At 40.8% G+C, this 25,461-nt stretch overlaps 1 protein-coding gene across 11 annotated transcripts in view; it reads right to left on the bottom strand.

Annotated features, from left to right (window-relative positions):
• HOOK3 (hook microtubule tethering protein 3) overlaps positions 1-25,461 on the bottom strand; it is a 134,001-nt gene that overhangs the window by 94,464 nt on the left and 14,076 nt on the right. For 4 of the 11 annotated variants that reach the window (XM_063816319.1, XM_063816321.1, XM_054656701.2 and 1 more), the window contains exons 3-4: positions 10,684-10,756; positions 6,120-6,170 (exon numbers count right to left, since the gene is read on the bottom strand). The exons of 5 other annotated variants lie outside the window; for them this stretch is intronic. In XM_063816319.1, the coding sequence (XP_063672389.1) occupies positions 6,120-6,170; positions 10,684-10,756 (124 nt within the window). The remainder of the gene's footprint in view (positions 1-6,119; positions 6,171-10,683; positions 10,757-25,461) is intronic. 2 more of the 11 variants (XM_054656702.2, XM_063816322.1) reach the window with 1 other exon arrangement.

Genomic DNA, 25,461 nt, shown 5'->3' with positions numbered 1-25,461 from the left:
TTAGAAAACCCCATCATCTCAGCCCAAAATCTCCTTAAGCTGATAAGCAACTTCAGCAAAGTCTCAGGATACAAAATCAATGTGCAAAAATCACAAGCATTCCTATACACCAATAACAGACAAATAACCAAATCATAAGTCAACTCCCATTCGCAACTGCTACTAAGAGAATAAAATACCTAGGAATACACAACTTACAAGGGATGTGAAGGACCTCTTCAAGGAGAACTACAAACCACTGCTTAAGGAAATAAGAGAGGACACAAACAAATGAACAAATATTCCATGCTCATGGATAGGAAGAATCAATGTTGTGAAAATGGCCATCCTGCCCAAAGCAATTTATAGATTCAATGGTATCCCCATACAGCTACCACTGACTTTCTTCAAAGAATTAGAAAAAACTACTTTAAATTTCATATGGAACCAAAAAAGAGCCAGTATAGCCAAGACAATCTTAAGCAAAAAGAACAAAGTTGGAGGCATCACAATACCTGACTTCAAACTATACTACAAGGCTACAGTAACCAAAACAGCATGGTACTGGTACCAAAGCAGATATACAGACCAATGGAACAGAACAGAGGCCTCAGAAATAATGCCACACATCTACAACCATCTGATCTTTGACAAACCCGACAAAAACAAGCAATGGGAAAAGGATTCCCTATTTAATAAATGGTGCTGGGAAAACTGGCTATGCAGAAAACTGAAACTGGACCCCTTCCTTACACCTTATACAAAAATTAACTCAAGATGGATTAAAGACTTAAATGTAAGACCTAAAACCATAAAAACCCTAGAAGAAAACCTAGGCAATACTATTCAGGACACAGGCGTGGGCAAAGACTTCATGACTAAAACACCAAAAGCAACTGCAACAAAAGCCAAAATTGACAAATGAGATCTAAGAAAACTAAAGAGCCTCTGCACAGCAAAAGAAACTATCCTCAGAGTGAAAAGGCAACCTACAGAATGGGAGAAAATTTTTGCAATCTATCCATCTGACAAAGGGCTAATATCCAGAATCCACAAGGAACTTAAACAAATGTACAAGAAAAAAAAACAACCCCATCAAAAAGTGGGCGAAGGGTATGAACAGACACTTCTCGAAAGAAGACATTTATATGGCCAAAAAACATACGAAAAAAAGCTTACCATCATTGGTCATTAGAGAAATGCAAATCAAAACCACAATGAGATACCATCTCACACCAGTTAGAATGGCGATCATTAAAAAGTAAGGAAACAATAGATGCTGGAGAGGATATGGAGAAATAGGAATGCTTTTACACTGTTGGTGGGAGTGTAAATTAGTTCAACCATTGTGGAAGACAGTGTGGTGATTCCTCAAGGATCTAGAACCAGAAATACTATTTGACCCAGCAATCCCATTACTGGGTATATACCCAAAGGATTATAAATCAGTCTACTATAAAGACACATGCACACGTTTATTGCAGCACTATTCACAATAGCAAAGACTTGGAACCAACCCAAATGCCCATCAAGGATAGACTGGATAAAGAAAATGTGGCACATATACACCATGGAATACCATGCAGCCATAAAAAAGGATGAGTTCATGTCCTTTGCAAGGACATGGATGAAGCTCAGAAACCATCATTCTGAGCAAACTATCACAAGGACAGAAAACCAAACACCGCATGTTCTCACTCATGGGTGGGAATTGAACAGTGAGAACACATGGACACACGGAGGGAACATCACCCACTGGGGCCTGTTGCGGGGGTGGGGGGCTAGGGGAGGGATAGCATTAGGAGAAATACCTAATATAGATAATGGGTTGATGGGTGCAGCAAACCACCATGGCACGTGTATAGTTATGTAACAAACCTGCACGTTCTGCACATGTATCTCAGAACTTAAAGTGTAATAATTAAAAAAAATATGAAAGTAAAAAAAATCTATGATTAATATTCTCATAGAGATAGAGAAACATATTCATAAGCAAGAAGAGGATATAAAAGTTACATCCAGAAAACATAAAGCGCTCTTGCAAATTAAAAATGTGATAGCAGAAATGAAAAATTCAACAGGCAAGCTAGAAGAAGGTGTATAATCATCTCAGTAAGTAGAGCAAAAACACAAGAGAGAAAAAACGAGAGAAAGGGTTGGATAATTAAAGGATTAACCCAGGCGGTTCAATAGCTAAATAGTTCAGAAAGAGGATAAAGTAAAGAAAAATAAAGTAATAAAATAAATAAATAAATAAATGAGATAAAATAAATAATAATAAGATGAAAATTTCCTAAAACTAAAGCTAGTAGGCATTCAGATTTTAAGGGTGTGCTAAGTGCCAAGCGCAATAAAACAAAAGAAAAGAACAACAAAAAAACTCCTTCTCATACCAAAGCACAGCAGCATGAACATGGAGATAAAAAGGACCTAAAAGGTCCCAGAAAGTGAACAAGTTACCAACAGGGAGTGGGAGTCCACATGAGAGATGTCAGCAGCAGCACTGGAAGCCACAGGGCATGGAGCAATGATTTCAAAATACAGAGGAATGACTTCCAACCTGGAATTCCATATTCAACTAAACCACAGTGTAAAGAGAACTAAGATTATTTTCAGATTTGTGGGGCTTAAAATAAGTATCTCTCATGTATTTTTCTGAAGATGCCACTGGAAAATGGGCTCTACCAAAACATGAAAGTAAACCAAAAAAGAGAAATACACCGAATTCAGCAAACAAAATAAGATAGGAGAAAGACAAAGGAATTCCCAGAAGGAGGGTGAAAGGCAATGACAGAACCATGAATTTATTCTTCTTGTTTATCCTAGAGTGAATAACCTTATGTTTTGCTGCAGAAATGTTAATATAATGGAATAATGGTGTAACCCCAGGCCCCACTGGGTTATTTACACAATACGTAGTGTATGCATCATGTTACCTTTCTAAAAATCTGAAAAACTCTGAATTCCAAAATGAATCTGGCCTAAAGGATTGGGATCTGAAATTGTGGACCTACATACACATTTTTATAAACACATTTATGTATATTCATGTAAAACTGGTATCATATGGCATATACAATCTCACACTTTTATATTATTAAAGAATATTTATAAATATGTATTTTCATGGCTGAATGGCATTTGTCCTACAACATGTTTCATAATTTTCTATTGTTAGACCTTGGGTTATATTCAATTTTTGCCTACTATGAAATAATGATGAGGTGGATAGCCTAATGTAGTTCTTAAAGACCAATTTCTAGAAATAGAACTATGGTGTCAAAGGGGTGTGCATTTGCAAAATGTTTAAATATATAGGCAAGTACCTTCATCTAGTTTATGAAGTATAACACATAAAATGAATTACTAAATGCACAAAGAAATATATAATATAAATCACAGTAGGCAGTAAGAAGGAAAAGAACCTTGGGCTATGAGAATAAATGGGGAAACTGATACTGAATCATATAGGTATGGGCTCACTAAACGGCAGTGTAGGCTCAAATTAGGCAAACTCCAACCACACGTACTGATTTTAGTTTTACTCATGCTCCAACTCTTTCTCCTAATCATGTAGTAATGAATATAATTAGGTTTCTAAAAGGGCATAAGTTCCAAAGACACCACATCATTTTCAGAGACTGGATTTCTTCTTCCTCTCAGGCACGCTCAGGCTAGGGGATGCTATGTGGGGCTACAGGTAACACCAGTAGGCCTAGGACCCAAAAATGTCAGGGGGCTGGGTGAGGGGGAGGAAAAAAAGAAAAATTACAAGAGGGGAAGAGAAAGAGGTGCATATGAGCCTTGGCTTCTCATGTATGAGACGAGGATAATGGCTCGGATTTCCTCTGGGTGGCTTCCACTGAGTGAGACCTGGCTCAGGATGACACTCCTGAAACAGCATCACTATCTTCAATGCCATACATTTTCTATTCTTTTTTATTGTAATACTTTATTAAAAACTTTTTTTTTTTATGTAATAGGCATGATGCTCAGAACAAAACCAATTACCTCTTCTAAGCCCAAAAGATCTAGTAAATATAAGTACTTCTGGTCGAAGGAAAAAAACATTTTGTCAACGTGTCTAATACCAACCCTATGTTCGCATTCATATGTATCTTAAATATGTTTTTCTTGGAAATTAATATTTATTTGACATGATTAGGAAACTCTGAGTGCCTGCAGTGTAATAGCACTGTCCTGACGGCTGGGATGTACCAATGACTACATGAGGTCTGGCTCCAACCTCATTTCATGGCTCTAAGAATATAATGGGGTGGCCAGGCACAGTGGCTCAGGCACTTTGGGAGGCCAAGGTTGGTGGATCACAAGGTCAGGAGTTTGAGACCAGCCTGGCCAATATGGTGAAACCCTGTCTCTACCAAAAATACAAAAATTAGCTGGACGTGGTGGTACGCGCCTGTAGTCCCAGCTTCTCGGGAAGCTGAGACAGGAGAATGGCGTGAACCCAGGAGGCGAAGGTTGCAGTGAGCCGAGATCGTGCTACTGCACTCTACCCTGGGCGACACAGCAAGAATCTGTCAAAAAAGAAAGGACGGGATGGGAAGAGGGAAGAGGGAAGGGAAGGGAAGGCGCGGTGGCTCATGCCTGTAATCCCAGCACTCTGGGAGGCCGAGGCGGGCAGATCACGAGGTCAGGAGATCGAGACCATCCTGGCTAACACAGTGAAACCCCATCTCTACTAAAAATACAAAAAAATTAGCCGGGCATGGTGGCGGGCACCTGTAGTCCCAGCTACTTGGGAGGCTGAGGCAGGAGAATGGCATGAACCCGGGAGGCAGAGCTTGCAGTGAGCTGAGATTGCGCCACTGCACTCCACACTGGGTGACAGAGCGAGACTCTGTCTCAAAAAAAAAAAAAAAAAGGGAAGAGAAGAATATAATGGGGTGGGACAACCAAATAAACCAACAAATAAGGAGACTGCTGATATGGCTAGGATTAAAGGGAATAAACAATAAACAGGGTGATGTGACTGAATAATGGGGCTGAGGGGTGAATGTGGCCCTGGCTGAGACAGCACATGCTCAGAGAAAGTCTCTGTAAGGAGGTAACAGAAAGTTCAAAAAAGCAAGAGCAAGAAATGCCAGGAGCTGAGGGAAGAACACTGCATACAGCAACAGCAGTGGGGCAAAGGCTAAGGAAGAAAAGGACTTAGCAGATTTCAGGCACAGAAGCAGAGAATGTGGCTCCAGTGCCTTAGGTGCGGGAAAAGTAGTTAGGAAGTCGTTCATGGTAAGAATGTGGATATGATTCTCAATGCAAGGGGAAACCACAGAGGACTTTAAGGAGGAGACTGATGTGATCACCTTTAAATTTTTAAAAATAATGCAACAGTAAAATCAGGGTCACCAGCGAGACTACTTTAGTAATCTAAGCAACAGTGAATGATGGCTTGGCATAGTTGGTGGCCGCACAGATGGAGAAAGATCTATTTTGAAGGTTTGACTAATGGGTCTTACAGATGATATTAGAAGAAAGAAGGACTGTAGGAGGCTTTCTAGGTTCTGGGCTTGAGTAATAGGGTGAATGGTAGGGGTCACTTACTGAGATGGGGAAGATCAGTGCTACGGGTATAAACATGGGTACTAAATGCAGGTAAGCTTGTAGGAAAACACAGTAGGGAAATAACTAGGGTATGGTGTTGTGTCCATTTGGCATCTTTGATCACAAAATTTAAACTAAAACTAGTTATTTCCACTGCCTGATTTCTTCCCCAGCAATGTCTGACTGTTCTGATGCCGACTCAGAGGACAAACTGAGTTCATCTAGAGGTGGGGGGTTTGCCAAGGAATAAAATGAAAGTAGACAATGGTGCATGAATTCTAAAACTATCTTCACAAGTAAAGGAAAAAAAGACAGAATTAATAGATGACATAAAGTAAAATTTGACATTAATTATAAATCATCTACAAACTACCTATAATACAGTGAAAAGGATCATCCATCTATTAACTGACTGACAGATGGTTGGTTGAACCATCATCCTATTATAGAAACTATAAAATGAACGACAAACTGATTATTAATTTTGAAAGCAATTTTTCCTTAACTTGAAACTATTATAAAATTAAACTATCCTATAGTAACACTTCTAAGCAGAATGAGAAAAAAGTCTTTACCTCATGATTATAATCCAAGATTCCTTTTAAAATTTTCTTTAAATTGCTTATCTGTTTAAAGAGAGAGAAAACAACTGGGTAAAAGGCAAGACAGATCAAAACATAATTTAACATAAAAAATTTCTGAGCCAACCAATCACTGCAGTTAATCATAAAGTAAATATTAACAAATAAAATTCAAAAGCATATTTGAATTATCATCATCATCATCAAAAAGTACTATTATATAATCCAAGAGATTTATAAAACAAATTATGTCTCCAATTATGTAGAATTTTCAATGTTATGACCACACTGAAAACAACTGGAGGGTAACTGAATGAGACTTAATAATAAGATTAAATTATTTAGGTTGTCTGTGGGTAAAGTAAAAATATGCCATCCTTAATGAAGACTTGAGTTCAGAGCTATTCTCCCTAGAAAAGTCAAACTGCATCTATATAGAAATTAAGTTCTAAAGAGAGTATTAGGCAAAAATCATAGTAAAATAATCTTTAAAATAACCCATGAAGTATAATGTCTCTCAATTCTTCCCCTACCAGAAAAAAAAACTATTGTTTCTTCAGTCAAACATCAAAGTAAATATTTATGAGCCATAATGTTAGGTGAAGAATGGGCAGAATCACCTGCCCTGTTTATTGTAAACTATAATTTTTTTCTTTCTGTTTGACCCAACTCATACAGTTTTGTTAGGTTAAATGGGTATGTGATATAGTTCTATTGATTATTTTATTGATCTAGCTGTCCCTGGGTGGTGTCTGTAGTTGAAACATCCTAGAAAAGAAGCTAGTAGGGACTGAGGCTTTCAAATAAGAGCCTGAATCACAGCAATGTGATCCAGTACTTAATTAAAGGCATATTTATTTGTAAGGAAGAAAATGAACTGAAAACTTGCTTATTTATCTTTACAGGTCTCATAAAATTAACATGCTTAAACATCTACAAAAATTTGTAGATATGGAAAATGCATATAATATGCTTTCTTTCATTCTAGGATGTTCATTTTCCCGTATTTTTAATATTTGAAATTAGATGCCTTGAAAATCAACTACCATTCATTTAAAATGGTAGTTTTTTAAATCACATCACAAAAAGCTATAACTTATCTTTATTTATGTATTTATTTTTTTGAGACAGAGTCTCCCTCTGTTGCCCAGGCAGGCTGGAGTGCAATGGCGCAATCTTGGCTCACTGCAACCTCTGCCTCCCAGGTTCAAGCAATTCTCGGGCCTCAGCTTTCTGAGTAGCTGGGATTACAGGCGCCTGCCACCACACCTGGCTAATTTTTGTATTTTTAGTAGAGATGGGGTTTCACCATGTTGGCCAGGCTGGTCTCGAACTTCTGACCTCAGGTGATTCGCCCACCTTGGCCTCCCAAAATGTTGAGATTACAGGCATGAGCCACTGTGCCCGGTAGTATATCTTGTCTTTAATCAATGGCATCATAAAACTGAAGCAAAGCATAAAATATAGAGAATAAGAAGTTCAGTCCTGAATATTAAGACTATGATAAACTTTTCTACCCATCTCCATATACTACCACTGCCTTACTCATGACACTGGAGACAGTATATGTGTATCTATCTGTGTGCCTGCTGGGAGGAGATATACAACTCCCTCTGATCAAGCCAGTAAGCAGACACAAAATGATCAGTAGCATTATTTGAAACATCATAAATTGTTTTAAACATGCTGTAACATTAAAAAATAATCTTTTTTTTTTTGAGACTGAGTCTTGCTCTGTCGCCCAGGCTGGAGTACAGTGGCGCAATCTCGGCTCACTGCAACCTCCGCCTCCTGGGTTCAAGCAATTCTCATGCCTCAGCCTCCCAGGTAGCTGGAATTACAGGCGCCCGGCACCACACCTGACTAATTTTGTTTTTCTTTTCTTTTTTTCTGAGACAGAGTTTTGCTCTGTCACCAGGCTGGAGTGCAGTGGCGCCATCTTGGCTCACTGCAACCTCCACCTCCCAGGTTCAAGTGATTCTCTTGCCTCAGCCTCCCGAGTAGCTGGGACTATAGGCGCGCAACACCATGTCCAGCTAATTTTTGTATTTTTAGTACAATGGGGTTCCACCATGTTGGCCAGGATGGTCTCGATCTCTTGACCTGTGATCCACCCACCTCACCCTCCCAAAGTGCTGGGATTACAGGCATGACCCATCATGCCGGGCCTAATTTTTGTATTTTTACTAGAAACGGGGATTCACCATGTTGGCCAGGCTGGTCTCGAACTCCTGACGGCAAGTGATCCACCCGCCTTGACCTCCCAAAGTGCTGGGATTACAGGCGTAAGCCACCACGCCTGGCCTGCCAGGTTGAGGCAGGAGGATGGCTTGAGCCCAGGAGTTCGAGACCGGACTGAGCATATAGCATGACCTCATCCCTACAAAAATTTAAAACATTAGCCTGGTGTTTTGGCCTGCATCTGTAGTCCCAGCTATTTGAAAGGCTGAGGTAGGAGGATTGGTTGAGCTCAGGAGGTGGAGGTTGCAGTGAGCTGAGACTGTGCCACTATACTCTATCCTGGGTGACAGAGTGAGACCCTGTCTCAAAAAAAAGTAAATAAAAATAAATAAATTGCCTGTCCTTGAAAGACTGTTTAGAAATTAAAACAGGGCCGGTCGGGCACAGTGGCTCACGCCTGTAAACCCAGCATTTTGGGAAGCCAAGGCGGGCAGATCACCTGAGGTTAGGAGTTCAAGACCAGCCTAGCCAACATGACGAAACCATCTCTACTGAAAAATACAAAAATTAGCCAGGCATCATGGCGTGCGCCTATAATCCCAGCTACTCGGGAGACTGAGGCAGGAGAATCTTTTGAACTCGGGAGGCGGAGGTTGCAGCAAGCCGAGAATGCACCACTGCACTACAGCCTGGGTGACAAGGTGAGACTCTGTCTCAAAAAAAAAAAACCGAAAAAACAAAACAAAACAAAAAAAAAAACCAGTGCCATTAAACGGTTTTCATTCACTAGCTTAGTAAAAAGAAGGAATTAGATTTTGGCAAACCCAATACTTAAGCAACAAATAAATACTTTTCTTATCAAACGTGTTTCTTGGGGAAAATACAAAGACAACTCAAACTGAACATGTCTTAAGTTCAGGGGCCTCGCATGGTTAAATCATTTGTATGTCTGAGTCTTTGCCAGTCTGTATCAAAAAGAAATGGTCGCAGGTTTCTCCACACTGCCAGAAATGACAATTACTGGGTCATAACAATCAATTTAATATTAACAAAATCACAGAGATGGAGAACAAATTAGGGGTTGCACGGGATTAGGGGTGGTGTGGATGTGGTTATAGAAGCAGCACAGGAAGCTGTGTGGTGACGGAATAGTTCTGGGTCTTTCAGTCTGGTGGTAGTTACACAAAGCTACACCATGAGACAGAGCTACACAGAACTGCACACACTAACATAGAGTGCAAGTAACCTTGGTGAAATTTGAATAAAATATGGACTGTACCAATGCAAGTTCCCTAGTTTTGACATTGTATTATAGTTACGCAAGATGTTACCACTGGAGAAACTGGGTAAAAGGTACACATAACCTCTTAGTACACATTTTTTGCAACTCCTTGTGAATCTATAATTATTTCAAAATATAGGCCGGGCTTGATGGCTGATGCTCCCAAAGTAATTCCAGCACTTTGGGAGGCCAAGGTGGGCGGATCACCTGAGATCAGGAGTTTGAGACCAGCCTGGTCAACAGGGTGAAACCCCGTCTCTACAAAAATGCAAAACTTAGCTGGGTGTGGTGGCGGATGCCTGCAATCCTAAGCTCCTTGGAAGGCTAAGGCAGGAGAATCACTTGAACCAGGGAGGCAAAGGTTGCAGTGAGCGAAGATTGCACCACTGCTTTCCAGCCTGGGGGACAGAGAAGACTCCATCTCAAAAAACAAAAAACAAAATATACAGTTAAAAAAATAATTTGGTGGATTACGCAAACATTTTTAAAAATAAAATGAAAACATCACTGCCTAATGTAAGGATAAAAACCTGTTCAGCTATATACACACACACATTTAGATGGGAAATTGGTTGCAACATAAACTTTTTTTCTTATTGTAAGTTTTGGTTAAAGAAACTTGTAAAATACTTAAAGGTTACTAGGAAGGAAATGAAAATGTTTCATTCTCTGAGTGTTTACGATATAGTTAATAATGATCAATGTTATCTCATTATAACTACCACGTGCACTATTCTAAGTACTTGGCATAATATTAACTCATTTCTGTGAGGTAGAAGCTATATTAATCCTCATTTTACAAATGGGGAAACCAAGGCAAAGGAAAGTCACAACACTTCCCCATAGACAGTAAATGGCAGAGCTATGATGTGGACACAGGCACACTGGCTCCATGCCCTTGGTTGCTATGCGTTACTGACTCATGTTATGCCTAGGTGTACAACTCCAGGTGAGTTCAATCTTCAATTCTACATTATTTCATTACAGGCTACCTAAGCTTCTAAAGCTCACTAGACACATCAGACAAAAAAAAAATCAACAGATATTATACACATACAAATATTCAAAGATTTAACAGATGGAAAAATAAAATACCTTTAGCCTCCAATTATCTCCTACTTCAGTTTTGATTCTGTTTAGCCAATTTTCATCAAAATATGCAGGATCTCTGCAAAATAAGAAAAAGCTTACATATTAAAATCATGTAGCTATCAAGCTAAACAAAGAAAATTGAATCTCATCCCATATCATCACTTAACTGCAACATAAAAATGTATTTGACACATATCAGCCACGAAATAACTTTCGTGTTACTAACAGTCAAGTTGGCCAGGTATGGTGGCTCATCCTGTAATCCCAGCACTTTGGGAGGCTGAGGTGGGCAGATCACTTGAGGTCAGGAGTTCAAGACCACACCTGGCCAACATGGTGAAACCTTGTCTCTACTAGAATTACAAAAATTAGCCGGGTGTGGTGGGACATGCCTGTAATGCCAGCTACTGAGGAGGCTGAGGTGGGAGAATCCCTTGAACCCGGGAGGCAGAGGTTGCAGCAAGCCAAGATTACACCACTGCACTCCAGCCTGGGCAACAGAGTGAGACCCTGTCTCAAAACAAACAAACAAAAAACCGAACAAAAACAAGAACAACAAAAAAACAGTCAAGAATCTACCATAATTGCAGATTTTCTAGAAGTCAACTTGACTGTTAACACATAATCAATGACACAGTTTTTGGGTTTTTTTTTTTTTTTTTTTTTTTTTTTGAGACAGAGTCTCGCTCCGTCACTCAGGCAGGCTGGAGTGCAATGGTGTGATCTCGGCTCACTGCAACCTCTACCTCCCAGGTTTAAGCAATTCTCCCGCCTCAGCCTCCCAAGTAGCTAGGATTATAGGCCCACACCACCACACCTGGATAATTTTTCTATTTTTAGTAGAGACGTGGTTTCACCATGTTGGCCAGGCTGGTCTTCAACTCCTGACCTCAGGTGATTCGTCCACCTCGGCCTCCCAAAGTGCTGGGATTACAGGCGTGAGCCATCACCCCTGGCCAGTGACACAGTCTTTAAACTGATAAATATATAAAGAAAGTTAAAATAACTTTTTCAGTTAATATTTCAATGAACTCCACCACCTAATACTTCAAAGGTCACCAATAACATCACTAAATTCTGATTTCTTCAAATAATATATACCGAGAATCTATTTTCTCAGATGTAGTACTAGGCTTTGGACACATCTGAACACCATTGCTGTTTACAAAAGACTTAAAATTTAAGATAAAACACTGGTGTGGACAAACATATTGAAACAAGGATAGAATCTGAATATCCTTTATATTTTCCTAGAAAAATTTTCTATGGGAAAATTTCCCATATTTCTAATAAACACTAGGAAGGAAGGAAGGAAGGGAGGAAGGGAGGGAGGGAGGGAAGGAGGGAGGGAGGACAAAACTTTTCAAACCCAGCATGAGCCCCATTTTACAGGTTTTGAAACTGATCCTCTGAAAATTAAATTACATATCTAAGGCCACACACAGAACACCTAAGTTTGTCCTGCTTGAGCAATTGCTAAGTCCAAAAATCTTTCCATAACACCACAACTGCCTCTATTCACCTCAAAAAAAAAAAAAAAACAGACTGACAATGAGACTGAAAGGTTAAGAAAAAAATGTATATTTCAACTTTTACTGTAACTCATACTGATAAATACACAATCAGTATTAAATTTTACTCAAATTAGCTTAAAATGAAGCAACATGATATTCAGAATTTTTACCTATTCTGAAAAAAGAAAAATGTATTTATTTAGGTAGTAAGTATATTTTTTTAAAGTTACAACTAAGTTACCTCTATAGAAATCTGTTATGATTATTTTTGAAGCCTGTATCATATCATTGGATAACATATTTTCATTATCTATTTACTTTTAAAAACAGCTTTATTGAGAAATAACTCACACAACACAATTTACCCATTTACAGTACACAATGCATTTTAGTATAGCCAGAGTGGTACAACTATCACCACAATCTAGTCTCAGAGCACTTCCATCTTTCCAAAAAGAAACCCTATCTCCATTAGCCATCACTCCTGTTTCCTCTTCTCTCCAGCCCCTGAAAACCAGTAATCTATTTTCTGTCTCTATGAATTTGTCTATCCTGGACATTTCACAGAAATAAAATCATACACTATGTGGTCTTTTGTGTCTGGCTTCTTTCAATTAGCATGTTTTTTAAGGTTTATCCATACTGCAGCATGTATCAGTGCTTCATTCCTTTTTGTGGCTAAATAATATTCCATTTATAGATATATCACATTTTGTTTATTCATTTAGTAGCTGATGTAACTTGGGCTATTTCCACTTTGGGGCCATTATGAATAATGATGCCTTGAACACTGCTGTACTAGTTTCTGTGTGGACATTTGTTTCATTTGGGTATATGCCTAGGGGTGAAACTGATGGGTCATGTGAGGCAAGGCCAAACTCTTCCAAAGCAGCTATATTTTGCATCCTCACCAGCAATGTATGTTCTCTACAGCCTTGCCAACACTCGTTATTATCTGTCTTTTTAGTTATAGCCCTCCTAGTGGATGTGAAGTGGTATCTCACCATGGTTTTGATTTGCATTTCCCTAATGGCTAATGATGCTGAGCATCTTCACATGTGCTTATTGGCCATTGTATATCCTCTCTGGGAAAAAAGCCTATTCAAATTATTTGCACTTTGAAAAACTGTGTTGTCTTTTTTATTGAATTGTAAGAGTTTTGGTATTTTGTTTTAATATTCAGGATACCAGCCTCTTAACAGACATATGATGTGTGAATATTTTCTCCCATTTTGTAGGCTGGTTTTCCACTTTCTTCCCTTCTTTTTTTTTTTTTTTTTTTTGAGACAGAGTCTCACTCTGTTGCCCAGGCTGGGGTGCAGTGACACAATCTCAGCTCACTGCAACCAATTCTCCTGCCTCAGCCTCCCAAGTAGCTGGGCTTACAGGCGTGCACCACCATGCCCAGCTAATTTTTGTATTTTTTAGTAGAGACAGGGTTTCACCATGTTGGCCAGGCTGGTCTTGAACTCCTGACCTCAAGTGATCCGCCCACCTCAGCCTCCCAAAGTGCTGGGATTAGAGGCTTGAGCCACTATGCCCGGCCATGTTTTTCCACTTTCTTGATGGCATATTTTGCAAACAAAGTTTTTAATTTTTTTTTTAAGAGACAGGTTCCCACTCTGTTGCCCAGGCTGGAGTGAAGTGGCATGATCACAGTTCACTATAACCTTGTACTTGTATTCCTGGGCTCAAGCCATCTTCCCACCTCAGCCTCCAGAGTAGCTAGTGCTAAGACACATCACAGTGCCTGGATAAAATTTTTTTCTTTCTTTTTTTTTTTTGGTAGAGATGGAGTCTCACCATGTTGCTCATGCTGGTCTCAAACTCCTGGCCTCAAGTGATTCTCCTGCCTTGGCCTCCCAAAGTGCTGAGATTACAGGCATGAGCCACCATACCAGGTCAAAGGTTTTAAATTTTGATGAGGTTCAATTTATCTATCTTGAACTTTCTGTGTCATATCTAAGAAGCTCCTGCCTAATCGAGAGTCATGAAGATTTATTGGTATATTTTCTTTTAAAAGTTTTATATAACTTAGCTCTTATATTTAGGTCTATAATCAATTTTTGCATGGTGTAAGAAAGGGAGATAACTTCATTGTTTAGCACGTGGATAATCATACTTACCTATTTTTGTTTTAAGCTACTTTAGTTGAGGTTCTTTCGTGTTATTAAGAGAAACCAATTTGAGCAAACTTCTGCAAAAAAGGCAACTTACTGTAAGATCACTGATGTTATGGTACTTAAGATAGCTGGGCCTCACCAAGTACTGGACAATACTCTCTGACTTTCATCTTTGTTTCTTTCTATCCATCTACACCATTTTCTCTCCATACACCAGCCTTTTCCTATTCCTCCATAAACAACACTAAAAATGGCTGCAGGTATGTTCCAAGCCTGTATCACTTCAGTCCAAGCAATTTGTTTAAAGACCAGCTGTCATTTGGTCCCAATTCTAAATCCCCAGGAAAACCTCAATGATCCAAAGAGTCTCTTTTTCATTCCTGGTCCAATTATAGGTAGCCAAAAGGATGGGGGCTGCAAGGAGGACACACAGAACTTTAGGGACCACGCTGGTCAGGAGAGAACTGAGTTCTGAGGTTCTCTGACTTCTCAAAGAAACAGACAACCCCCAAAAGTGTTCTCTTTGCTTAAAACTTAGAAAAATAGATAATCAAAAGAAAAACAACTGAAGTGATTTCTACTAAAACATTAAAGAGTTACAAAAATCAATTCAGAAGTCAAAAAATATTCAATATTATTTTTGATCCTTAACCTAAAAAGCTATCACTTAAAAAGCACAATCATTAGCAATCAAGTATTGCTTTCCAACTAAAAAAGACTCACACATGAATCTGGTGCCCTGCAGCTGATGACTATCCAAAGCCAAAGAAAGGCATGAACCCACCAGAACCTACCACCCAAGAGGCAAGTCAGTTTCATTCAGCTGAAAGATTTAGTGTTTCTCTCACCAGAAAGTCCCTTGCTTTAAAAAAAAAAAAAAAATCTTTAAAATGTCCAAGAAATTATATCCTCCAAGATCTCCAAGGTTATAAAATACTTCATGTGCAATTTAGAGTAATACACCTTATGAATAAAAGAACTCAGAGAAGTTCAAATACAATGTTTCACATCAGGCATCATGATACAGCCTGCTTATTCCTTAAAAGATTACCAAATCAAAACCTAAGGATCATGTCTGAGTTCAGAAGGGAAGACAACAAAATCAGCTGCTACTATCATATACACCATGTATGACACCAGTAACATCTGTATTATATCAGCAACATACCAGGCATTGAACCAGGCACTGCGCATTCACAAAAGCACTGCAGGGAAGGTAGGTATTATTATCCTTATGTTATAGTTAAGGAACATCAGACTCAGAAATTAAGTAATTTTCCCAAGCTCAATCAGACAGTTAACTGTCAGAGTTGATAGTACAATCATTTTTGTTAAAACAGATCAGGAGAGTTCAACACATAACCAGTTCTAGCAAAACACTAAGGTCCTGTGGCTAATTATCCCCTTCATGCTCTGTAAACTAGGTCACAAGTAGAAAAAGACCAGCGTCATTCATGACCTTCTTGTTCATGAAGGGCAGGCATTTCCTCTTACTCACTGCTATCCTTCCCAATCCCCCGTGGCTGGTACATAGCAGCTTCTCAGTAAATTTGCTTAAAGGGACAGCACTTAGTAAGTTTCCAATCTACTACTTAGGCAAAATATACTAAGAATAGTAGTCTTTAGACTTCTCATATTCAGTATTACTTTCCCTGGTAAACTTTGAAGCCATATACGCAGGCATTTAACCGTAGCTTCCATTGCCATAAGTACTTTACAATTTCAGTAATGTTTTCTAAAGACCCCTTAATTAATGGTCGCAGGCTCGAATAAAACAATATAAAGGTAACTTTCTCAAAACTAGTAAGAGATGACAGTTCTGCATAGATATGTAAATAACAAGTGGTAATCTTACTGGAGAAGCTCTTCATGAGTAAGATGCTATTATTAGCTGCTCGCTATGTCCTAACTCCTGCTAAGAGAAAATATACAAAATCATTTCCTTAATTTGCCAGTAACACATTTACTTGTTTATAACTTTTGTACCACTCACAGCTTAAGCTAAAGGAAAAGCCCACTAATTTTAATTCTTAGAATAATTCCAGAAGTATATTGTCTTATGTCAAATGCCTTCACAGAAAAAAAAAAAAACCCTCTCCCTCTTCCCTTTTTGTACGGTCTCCCTCTGATGCCGAGCCAAGGCTGGACTGTACTGCTGCCATCTCGACTCACTGCAACCTCCCTGCCTGATTCTCCTGCCTCAGCCTGCCGAGTGCCTGGGATTGCAGGCGCGCACCACCACGCCTGACTGGTTTTCATATTTTTTGGTGGAGACAGGGTTTCGCCGTGTTGGCCGGGCTGGTCTCCAGCTCCTGACCGCGAGTGATCTGCCAGCCTCGGCCTCCCGAGGTGCCGGGGTTGCAGACGGAGTCTCGCTCACTCAGTGCTCAATGTTGCCCAGGCTGGAGTGCAGTGGCGTAATCTCGGCTGGCTACAACCTCCACCTCCCAGCCGCCTGCCTTGGCCTCCCAAAGTGCCGAGATTGCAGCCTCTGCCCGGCCGCCACCCCGTCTAGGAAGTGAGGAGCATCTCTGCCTGGCCGCCCATCGTCTGGGATGTGAGGAGCCCCTCTGCCCGGCCGCCCAGTCTGGGAAGTGAGGAGCGCCTCTTCCCAGCCGTCATCCCGTCTAGGAAGTGAGGAGCGTCTCTGCCCAGCCGCCCATCGTCTGGGATGTGGGGAGCGCCTCTGCCCCGCCACCCCATCTGAGATGTGAAGAGCGCCTCTGCCCTGCCGTGACCCTGTCTGGGATCTGAGGAGTGTCTCTGCCCCGCCGCCACCCCGTCTGGGAGGTGAGGAGCGTCTCTGACTGGCTGCCCTGTCTGAGAAGTGAGGAGCCCCTCCGACCGGCAGCTGCCCCGTCGGTGAAGTGAGGAGCCCCCCCGCCCAGCAGCCACCCGTCTGTGAAGTGAGGAGCCCCTCTGCCCGGCAGCCGCCCCGTCTGGGAAGTGAGGAGCCCCTCCGCCCAGCAGCCGCCCCGTCTGGGAAGTGAGGAGCGTCTCCACCCGGCAGCCGCCCCGTCCGGGTGGTGGGGGGCAGCCCCCGCCCGGCCAGCCGCCCCGTCCGGGAGGTGGGGGGCGCCTCTGCCCAACCGCCCCGTCTGTGAAGTGAGGAGCCCCTCTGCCCGGCCGCCACCCCGCCTGGGAGGTGTACCCAACAGCTCATTGAGAACGGGCCATGATGACGATGGCGGTTTTGTCGAATAGAAAAGGGGGAAATGTGGGGAAAAGAAAGAGAGATCAGATTGTTACTGTGTCTGTGTAGAAGTAGACATAGGAGACTCCATTTTGTTCTGTACTAAGAAAAATTCTTCCGCCTTGGGATGCTGTTAATCTATAACCTTACCCCCAACCCCTTGCTCTCTGAAACATGTGCTGTGTTCACTAAGGGTTAAATGGATCAAGGGCGGTGCAAGATGTGCTTTGTTAAACAGATGCTTGAAGGCAGCATACTCGTTAAGAGTCATCACCACTCCCTAATCTCAAGTACCCAGGGACACAAACACTGCGGAAGGCGGCAGGGCCCTCTGCCTAGGAAAACCAGAGACCTTTGTTCACATGTTTATCTGCTGACCTTCCCTCCACTATTGTCCTATGACCCTGCCAAATCCCCCTCTCCGAGAAACACCCAAGAATGATCAATAAATACTAAAAAAATTTTTTAAAAATGTTAAAAAAAAACAACACCTAAATTTTATTGCTACTGCTAGAATTATTGAAGCAATGTAATTTTTTCTTTGTTTTTTTTTTGAGAGAGAGAATGTCTCACTTTGTTGCCCAGGCTGGAGTGCAATGGTGCGATCTCAGCTCACTGCAACCTCCGCCTCCTGGGTTCAAGTGATCCTCCCACCTCAGCCTCCCTAGTAGCTGGGACTACAATCATCCACCACCAGGCCAGGCTAATTTTTGCATTTTTAGTAGAGACAGGGTTTCACCATGTTGGCCAGGCTGGTCTCGAACTCCTAACCTCAAGTAATTTGCCTGCCTCGGCCCAGTGTAATTTTCTTAATGAAAGCAAATTAAGATGGGATCCAAAACAAACGTATTTGGTTTCATTTCTTAACATGGCATCTTTACTAGCAAATTTTAGTGTTTTTTACAGATATATTGATTCTTAGGCATGACTATTTCCTAATAATCATTTAATGACCTAAAATAATCTTGGTCCTCTGCCATTAAATGTGTGTTAGAGTTGACTATGATAAAATTTCACATCCATAATGAATTTACACTAAGCCCCTAAGTCAAAATAAACAATACAGGTACATAATGGATAGATTCCAACAGACAACTTAGTGTACTATAAAAAATATCCATTTATGAGACATTCCAGCAGGGTCCACAGCTTGACCTTCATCCTATTTTCTTTTTCCCCTTCTCGAACTTTGAAAACAAAAACCAATGGCACTTGGAGGCACAACTTGGCACTTCTGACCTTACTCTTTCAATCAGCATGTGGTTGTGTTATAATAAAAAATATATTTGGTCTCTGTCCCTTATTTCCTGGCACTGATCTCCTAAACTCTTGGAATTTCCTGAGTGGAGTGTCTTTTGTAATTCATAAGGAGCTCCTTTAAACCATACCAGAGTTTATACTAACGAGGGGATTCATTGTGGGCCCCTTTATTGCTTTAGGATGGGGGCTGGTCACAGAGGAACCAACCGATTTATTAGAGGTTGGAACATTCAGCCCCAAAGGGAAAGGGAGAGGTACCGGAGACTGAGCTCAATCACATGACCAATGACTTCAATCATGCCTATGTAATGAGATCCCAAATAAAAACCATTAACAACAGGGTTTAGCGAGCTCCCAGGCTGATGATCACCTCAACGCGCTCAGTGAGACGCATGCCCAGAGAGGGAAGGGAAGCTCTGCACTGCCCCTAGTTTTGTTTTCTGCCATATGCTTCTTTTCCACTGGCTGTTACCAAGCTGTATCCTTTATAATAAAACTGATTGTAATTATAGTGCTTTCTGGAGTGCTGTGAGTCATTCTAACAAATTATCCAACTTAAGGGAGCACGGGGTCATGGGAACCCTTGAATCTGTGGTTGGCTGGGTACAAGTACAGCTGCACTGAGGACTATTTCCAACTAGCTGTCTTTTGGCACTGGGACCTTAACTTTAATTTGTGGGGTCTGTACTGTCAACCCAAAAGGAAGAGGATGAAGCACAAAATATGATTTAAAGAGTTTACCTGAGCCAAAGCAAAGACAGCTGCCGAAAAGACTTAGACCCAAGTAACCTTGGATATGAGCTCCATTTGGCCTTTGTTATGTGCAGGTTTGTATTTAAAGGTTTCAGAAAAGGGGGGTGGGGAGACAGAGAGTAGGTTGATACAAAGTTGTTAGAAATTCTCACTGATTTACAGAAATAGCATTGATTAGTGACTGGCTAGACACCTTTAAGCTACAGGTGTGGATTATACTGTCTGGTGCAGCTTTATTAGGTTAATGTACAGCTACTTGTGTCAACAGCAAGCACTTTCAAGAGGTGAACACACAGTGCAAAGTGGGAATAGGATGTGACTGCTGACGCATCTTAATGTCTCTCTGGGTCTTATAATTTAAAAGGACTCATTCCTCAGATAAAAGTTCTTTTCTCAATAGTAATTCTGGGTAGTTCCTGTCAGAATTGAAGGACTATGCCCTTAACTTGTGAGGTCTGAGCTAACTCAGGTAGTTAGCATCAGAATCCAATGGAACTACAGGGCACCTAATTGGTGTCAGAGAAAATGTTGATGGAAAACAACAGTGGTAAACCCTTCTTGAAAACAAAAAGCCAAAAAAAGATAAATTAGCTTTCTTTTAATTTTACAGTTAAATTGTATAATTCCACATTCATTTATTCAACAAATATTTTCTGGACACCTACAATAGAGCAGGATAAGAGGCGGCGGCAATATTAAAAAGGGTGGGCAGGGCAGGCTCCACTGAAAAACTGACCAATGTCAGGGGTGCTGGAAGGTGGTGAGGAGAGTGGGAAGGGAACATCTGATGGAGAGGCAGAGGATCTGCCATGCCAAAGCATTTAGGCAGGAGATATTTGGTGGGCCTGGGATGAGCCAGGGAGCTGCTGTGGGAAAGAATGCTGGGTGAATGAGGCCAGAGTGGTGACAAGTGGCCCACATCACTTAGGATCTCATGTACTACTGTAAGTACTTTGATTCTTAGCCTGAGTGAAATGGGACACTAATGCAGGGTTCTCAGGAGCAAATCTGATTTACTAAAGAACCACTTCAGTACCCTGGAAGCCAAATTTTAGAAGTGTTACAAGGAGATAAACATGGTAAGTGTTATCAAATGACGCTGACAGGTTAGGAGAAGAACTGAGAATGGACCATTAAAATTAACACTATATGGCCAGGCATGGTGGCTCATGCCTGTAATCCCAGCACTTTGAGAAGCCGAGACAGGCAGACCTCCTGAGGTCAGCAGTTCGAGAGCAGTCTGGCCAACATAGTGAAACCCCGTCTCTACTAAAAATACAAACATTAGCTGGGCATGGTGGTGGGCACCTGTAATCCCAGTTAACCAGGAGGCTGAGGCAGGAGAATCGCTTGAACCCGGAAAGTGGAGGTTGCAGTGAGCCGAAATCGCACCATTGCTCTCCGGCCTGGGCAACAAGAGCAAGACTCTGTCTTTAAAAATAATAATAATAATAACAAGCAATATCTACATCACGGTAGCCCTGACAAGTGCAGGTTTTTTGGGTCTTGTTTTGTTTTGAGACAGAGTCCAGCTCTGTTGCCCAGCCTGGAGTGCCGTAACACAATCTGACTTCTAGACTCAGTGATCCTCCTGCCTCAGCCTCCCAGGTGTGGGAGGTTAGGACTACAAGTATGCGCCACCATGCCCAGCTAATTATATTTTTGTAGAGACTGAGGAAAGTGAAAATCACCTGGTGACCATCGGACAGTCCCTGGAGACAAAAACTCCTTATCTGAGGAATTTAGAAGGGAGCAAAGTCCACCCAGTGACTAACAAACAGGCCACCAGGAGGCAAAACTCCTTATCTAGGGAAAATTAGAAGGAATTAAACTTCCCTAGTACCTAAAGTCGGCATCTGGCTCTTGGCCTCTTTCAACTTTTATGAGTAATTTCTATACATCTCTGGAATGCCATACTGAAACTCAAATGATGGGGTTTCAGGTTCCCATGTTAGCCAGGCTGATCTTGAAGTCCTGACCTCAAGTGATCCGCCCATCTCCACCTCCCAAAGTGCTGGGATTACAGGCATGAGCCACGGCGCCCGGTGGAGAAATATTTTTAAAGATAAAAGAAATAACAGTTTGCTTCTATGCTTAAGGATATGATCCAGTAGAGGAGGGGCAAATGATGATGCAAGAAAGAGGGGAGAACTGGTAAAGTGATGATCTTGAGTAGATTTAACCAGAGTTGTGGTATTGTCAAACAAATACAAAGAAATACAAGAAGGGCCAAGGAACTAAAAATGTGTACAAGGAGTGAATATGATTGGCCATGGAATCTCAGCTAAGAGGAAAGAGACAGAACAGCATGCAGGTGAAGGGCCATATTGAAGTCCCATCAGTGCTAGAGAACTGAAGAATTCTTGGCATCTTGGTACCAGAGCAAGTTACAGGGAATGACAGGAAGTAGTGATTAAATAGTGGTAAATAGAAAACAGATTGTGGATGGATTACATATTATTCATAATCATAAGGTATAGGGCATAATCATGGGAATGAGTAGGTGAAGATGAAGTTGGGTGCAAGACAAGATTAATGGAGAAGAGCTCAAGAAACTGAGAGGCAACAATATGAAAAATCATCTAGGTGCATACTTAAATCACTAAGAGTTTAGACAAGAGTACTATATCCACCCAAATTGTTGGGAAATGAGGGAGAATTACAGTAACAATGAAGGGCAGAGAATGTTGTCACAAGATTCAAAATTATAGGGCTTTAGGAAAAATGAAGGTGTGGCTAGAAGCAGTACGGAGGAGCACGACCATGAGTTTCCTGGTATATGAAGCCTGTGGGAGAAACAACAGCCACCACTTGAGAAGCCTGACAAAGCAGTGCTGTTAGGAGAGAACCAGATTTCTTTCAGATCAAGGTAAAGGGAACCAAAGATGAATCAGCGCAAAGCATTTGTTTTTCTGGCATATGTACTGTGTAGGTTCACCAAGAACTAACTACAAGTTCTACAGCATCAACAATGAATTTAAATTCTTTTTTTTAAATGACTGGCAAAGGAAACATCATTAATCATTATTGAAATGAAAATTAAAACCACTATACAGCCACTAGAATGGCTAAAATGAAAAGACTGACCTTAGCAAGTGTTGGTGAGACTGTGGAGCAACAGGAATCCTCATACACTGTTGATGTAAATGTAAATGTCACATTGGCTTTGGAAACAGTTCGTCAGTTTCTTGAATATTAAGCATAGACCTACCATATGATCCAGCCACTCCTCTCCTAAGTGGAACAGAATACACCCAAGGGAAACTGAAGCATATGTTCATACAAAGAATTGTACACTAATGTTCAAAGCACCTTTATCTGTAACAGCCCCACTGGAAATAGCCCACATGTTCATCAACAGATGAATGGATATGTAAATTGTGGTATATCCATACAATGGGAAATGTACGAAGTATTAATACAGATAACAACATGAATGAATCACAAAATTATACTACATGAAAGAAGAGTCACATTTCTTCCCTCAAAACATACTGAGTCCATTTATATAAAATTTAGAAAATGCAAATTAATCTATAATGACAGAAAGCAGAGCAGTGTTTGCTTGGGGATGGGAAAGAGGGTAGCAGGAAAGAAGGGGTTACAAAGGGACATGAGGATACTTTTAGAAGTGATGGATGCATTCATTGCCTTGATTGTGGGGATAGCTTCACAGGCATATACACAGGTCAAAATTTATCAAATTGTATCCTTTTTAAAATGTGCATTTATTATATGTCACTTTCATCTCAATAAAGCTGAAAAAAAAGTGGGAAGCTCTAAAAAAAAAAGAGCCATCAAGTCACAAAAAGACACGGAGGAACCTAAAATGCATACTGTAAGTTAAAGTCAATCTGAAAAGGTTACGTGGTGTATGGTTCCAACTATATGACATTCCAGAAAAGGCAAAACTATGCAGACAGTAAGTAAAAAGATTAGGGTTTCCCAGGTTTAGAGAGAGGGATAAATAGGCGGAACACAGAGGATAGTTATGGCAGAGAAATTATTCTGTTAAACTACCATGGTAGATACATAAAACGCATTTGTCAAAACCCATAGGATGTACAACACCAAGAGTGAACACTAATGTTAACGACGGCCTTTGAGCAGTATTGATGTGCCAGTGCTGGTTTATCTATTGTAACAAATATACCATTGTGGTGGGGGAAGGCAGTGTGTGGTGGGCAAGGAGGATGTGGGAACTCACTGTATTTTCTTGCTGATATTTTTAAAACTTTTTAAAAATTGTAAAATGTACACAACATAAAATTTACCATTTTAACCATTCTTAAGTGCACAGTTCAGTGGTATCAAATACATTCACATTGTTGCACAACCATCACCACCACCCATCTCCAGAACTTTTTCACCATCCCATATCGAAACTCTTTTCCACTCAATTTTGCTCTGAAGGTAAAACAGCTCTTAAAAAGTCTATCAATTTTTAAAAACCTAAGTAGGAGACATGAATGAATCTACATAGACAAAAAGAAAGAGAGAGATGTCAACAGCAATAAAATTTTGAAAGCTGTAAATCAGATAAAACAAACAAAACAACTTAAAAGACCAAACAGATATAAAAACTTACACTAACAAAAAGCATACTTAGATCCATTCACATTTCAAATTTCTCCTAAAACTACAAAATGATGTAGCTTCTCACTTGTCAGCTCAGACAAAATGAGAAGGACTGATGTTTCCAGTAAAATCCTCTTTTTGGCACCCACACTCACCTGGCTTTCCTCCTACCCCTCTGGCTGCTCTGCCAGTTGCTCCTCTACCCAACAATTAAAGGCCAAACTTCAAGGCTCAGGGTACACATTTTTTCCTTCTTACCCAATATTCTCCCCTAAAGTGATTTAATCCACACTTACAGCTTCAATTAAGGATATTCAAATAGATATCTCCAGTTTGGACTCCTCTTCTGAACTCTAGACTGTCAACTTCACATTTCCTCTTGATTTTTCAATACCACTCGGATTTGATGTCCCCCAAACTACACTCATGACACATCCAGCTTCCTTCCACAGCAGATCTTCTTTCAGTGTTCCAATATCAGTGGTTTATACTCTCTTCAGTGGATACTGTCTTCAGTGTATTTGCTTAAGTTAAAAACCTAAAAGTCAACTCCCCCACATACCAACCATCAAAATATGCTGATTTTATATACCATTTTGAGTCCACCCACTTGTCTTCATATTCTTCAGCACCTCCTAGTCTAAGGTACCGTTATCTTCCTTCTGAATTACTACAAATTTCTTTCTAACTAATCATCACCCTGGCCTCTTCCAATTCATTTTATACCTGCAGCCAGAATATTTTTCAAAATGTAAATCCAATTTGTTAATCCCCCCACCCACCGCCAAAGCCTTCAACTGCTTCTTATAGCCCTTAGATTATGTCTTTTTTTTGAGACAGAGTCTCACTCTGTCACCCAGGCTGGAGTGCAATGGCACAATCTCGGCTCACTGCAACCTCCACTTTCCCGGTTCAAGCAATTCTCCTTCCTCAGTCTCCCTAGTAGCTGGGATTACAGGCATGCGCCACCATGCCTGGCTAATTTTTGTACTTTTGTAGAGACGGAGTTTCACCATGTTGGTCAGGCTGGTCTTGAACTCCTGACCTCAGGTGATCCACCCGCCTCGGCCTCCCAAAGTGCTGGCATTACAGGCGTGAGCCACCGCACCCGACCTCTTACAGCTCTTAGAATAAAGACACAGCTCTGCATGGTCTGGCTCCATCTACCTTTTCATCCTGATCTGTACCATGCCCACCCTCTGTGCAGTAACCACTTGCACCTTTCCTTTCCATAGCAGTGCTCACCATATTCCACCATCCTGCAGGGCCTTTGAGTAAGCTCTTCCCTCCGTGAAGAAATCTGTGACTTTTAGATTTAAATTACCTTTACTTTGTCAGGTAAAATGTTCATGACCTCCTA

This window comes from Pan troglodytes, chromosome 7, assembly GCF_028858775.2.
Source record: "Pan troglodytes isolate AG18354 chromosome 7, NHGRI_mPanTro3-v2.0_pri, whole genome shotgun sequence".
Lineage (NCBI taxonomy): Eukaryota > Metazoa > Chordata > Mammalia > Primates > Hominidae > Pan > Pan troglodytes.
This window is presented reverse-complemented; position numbering and strand designations above follow the sequence as displayed.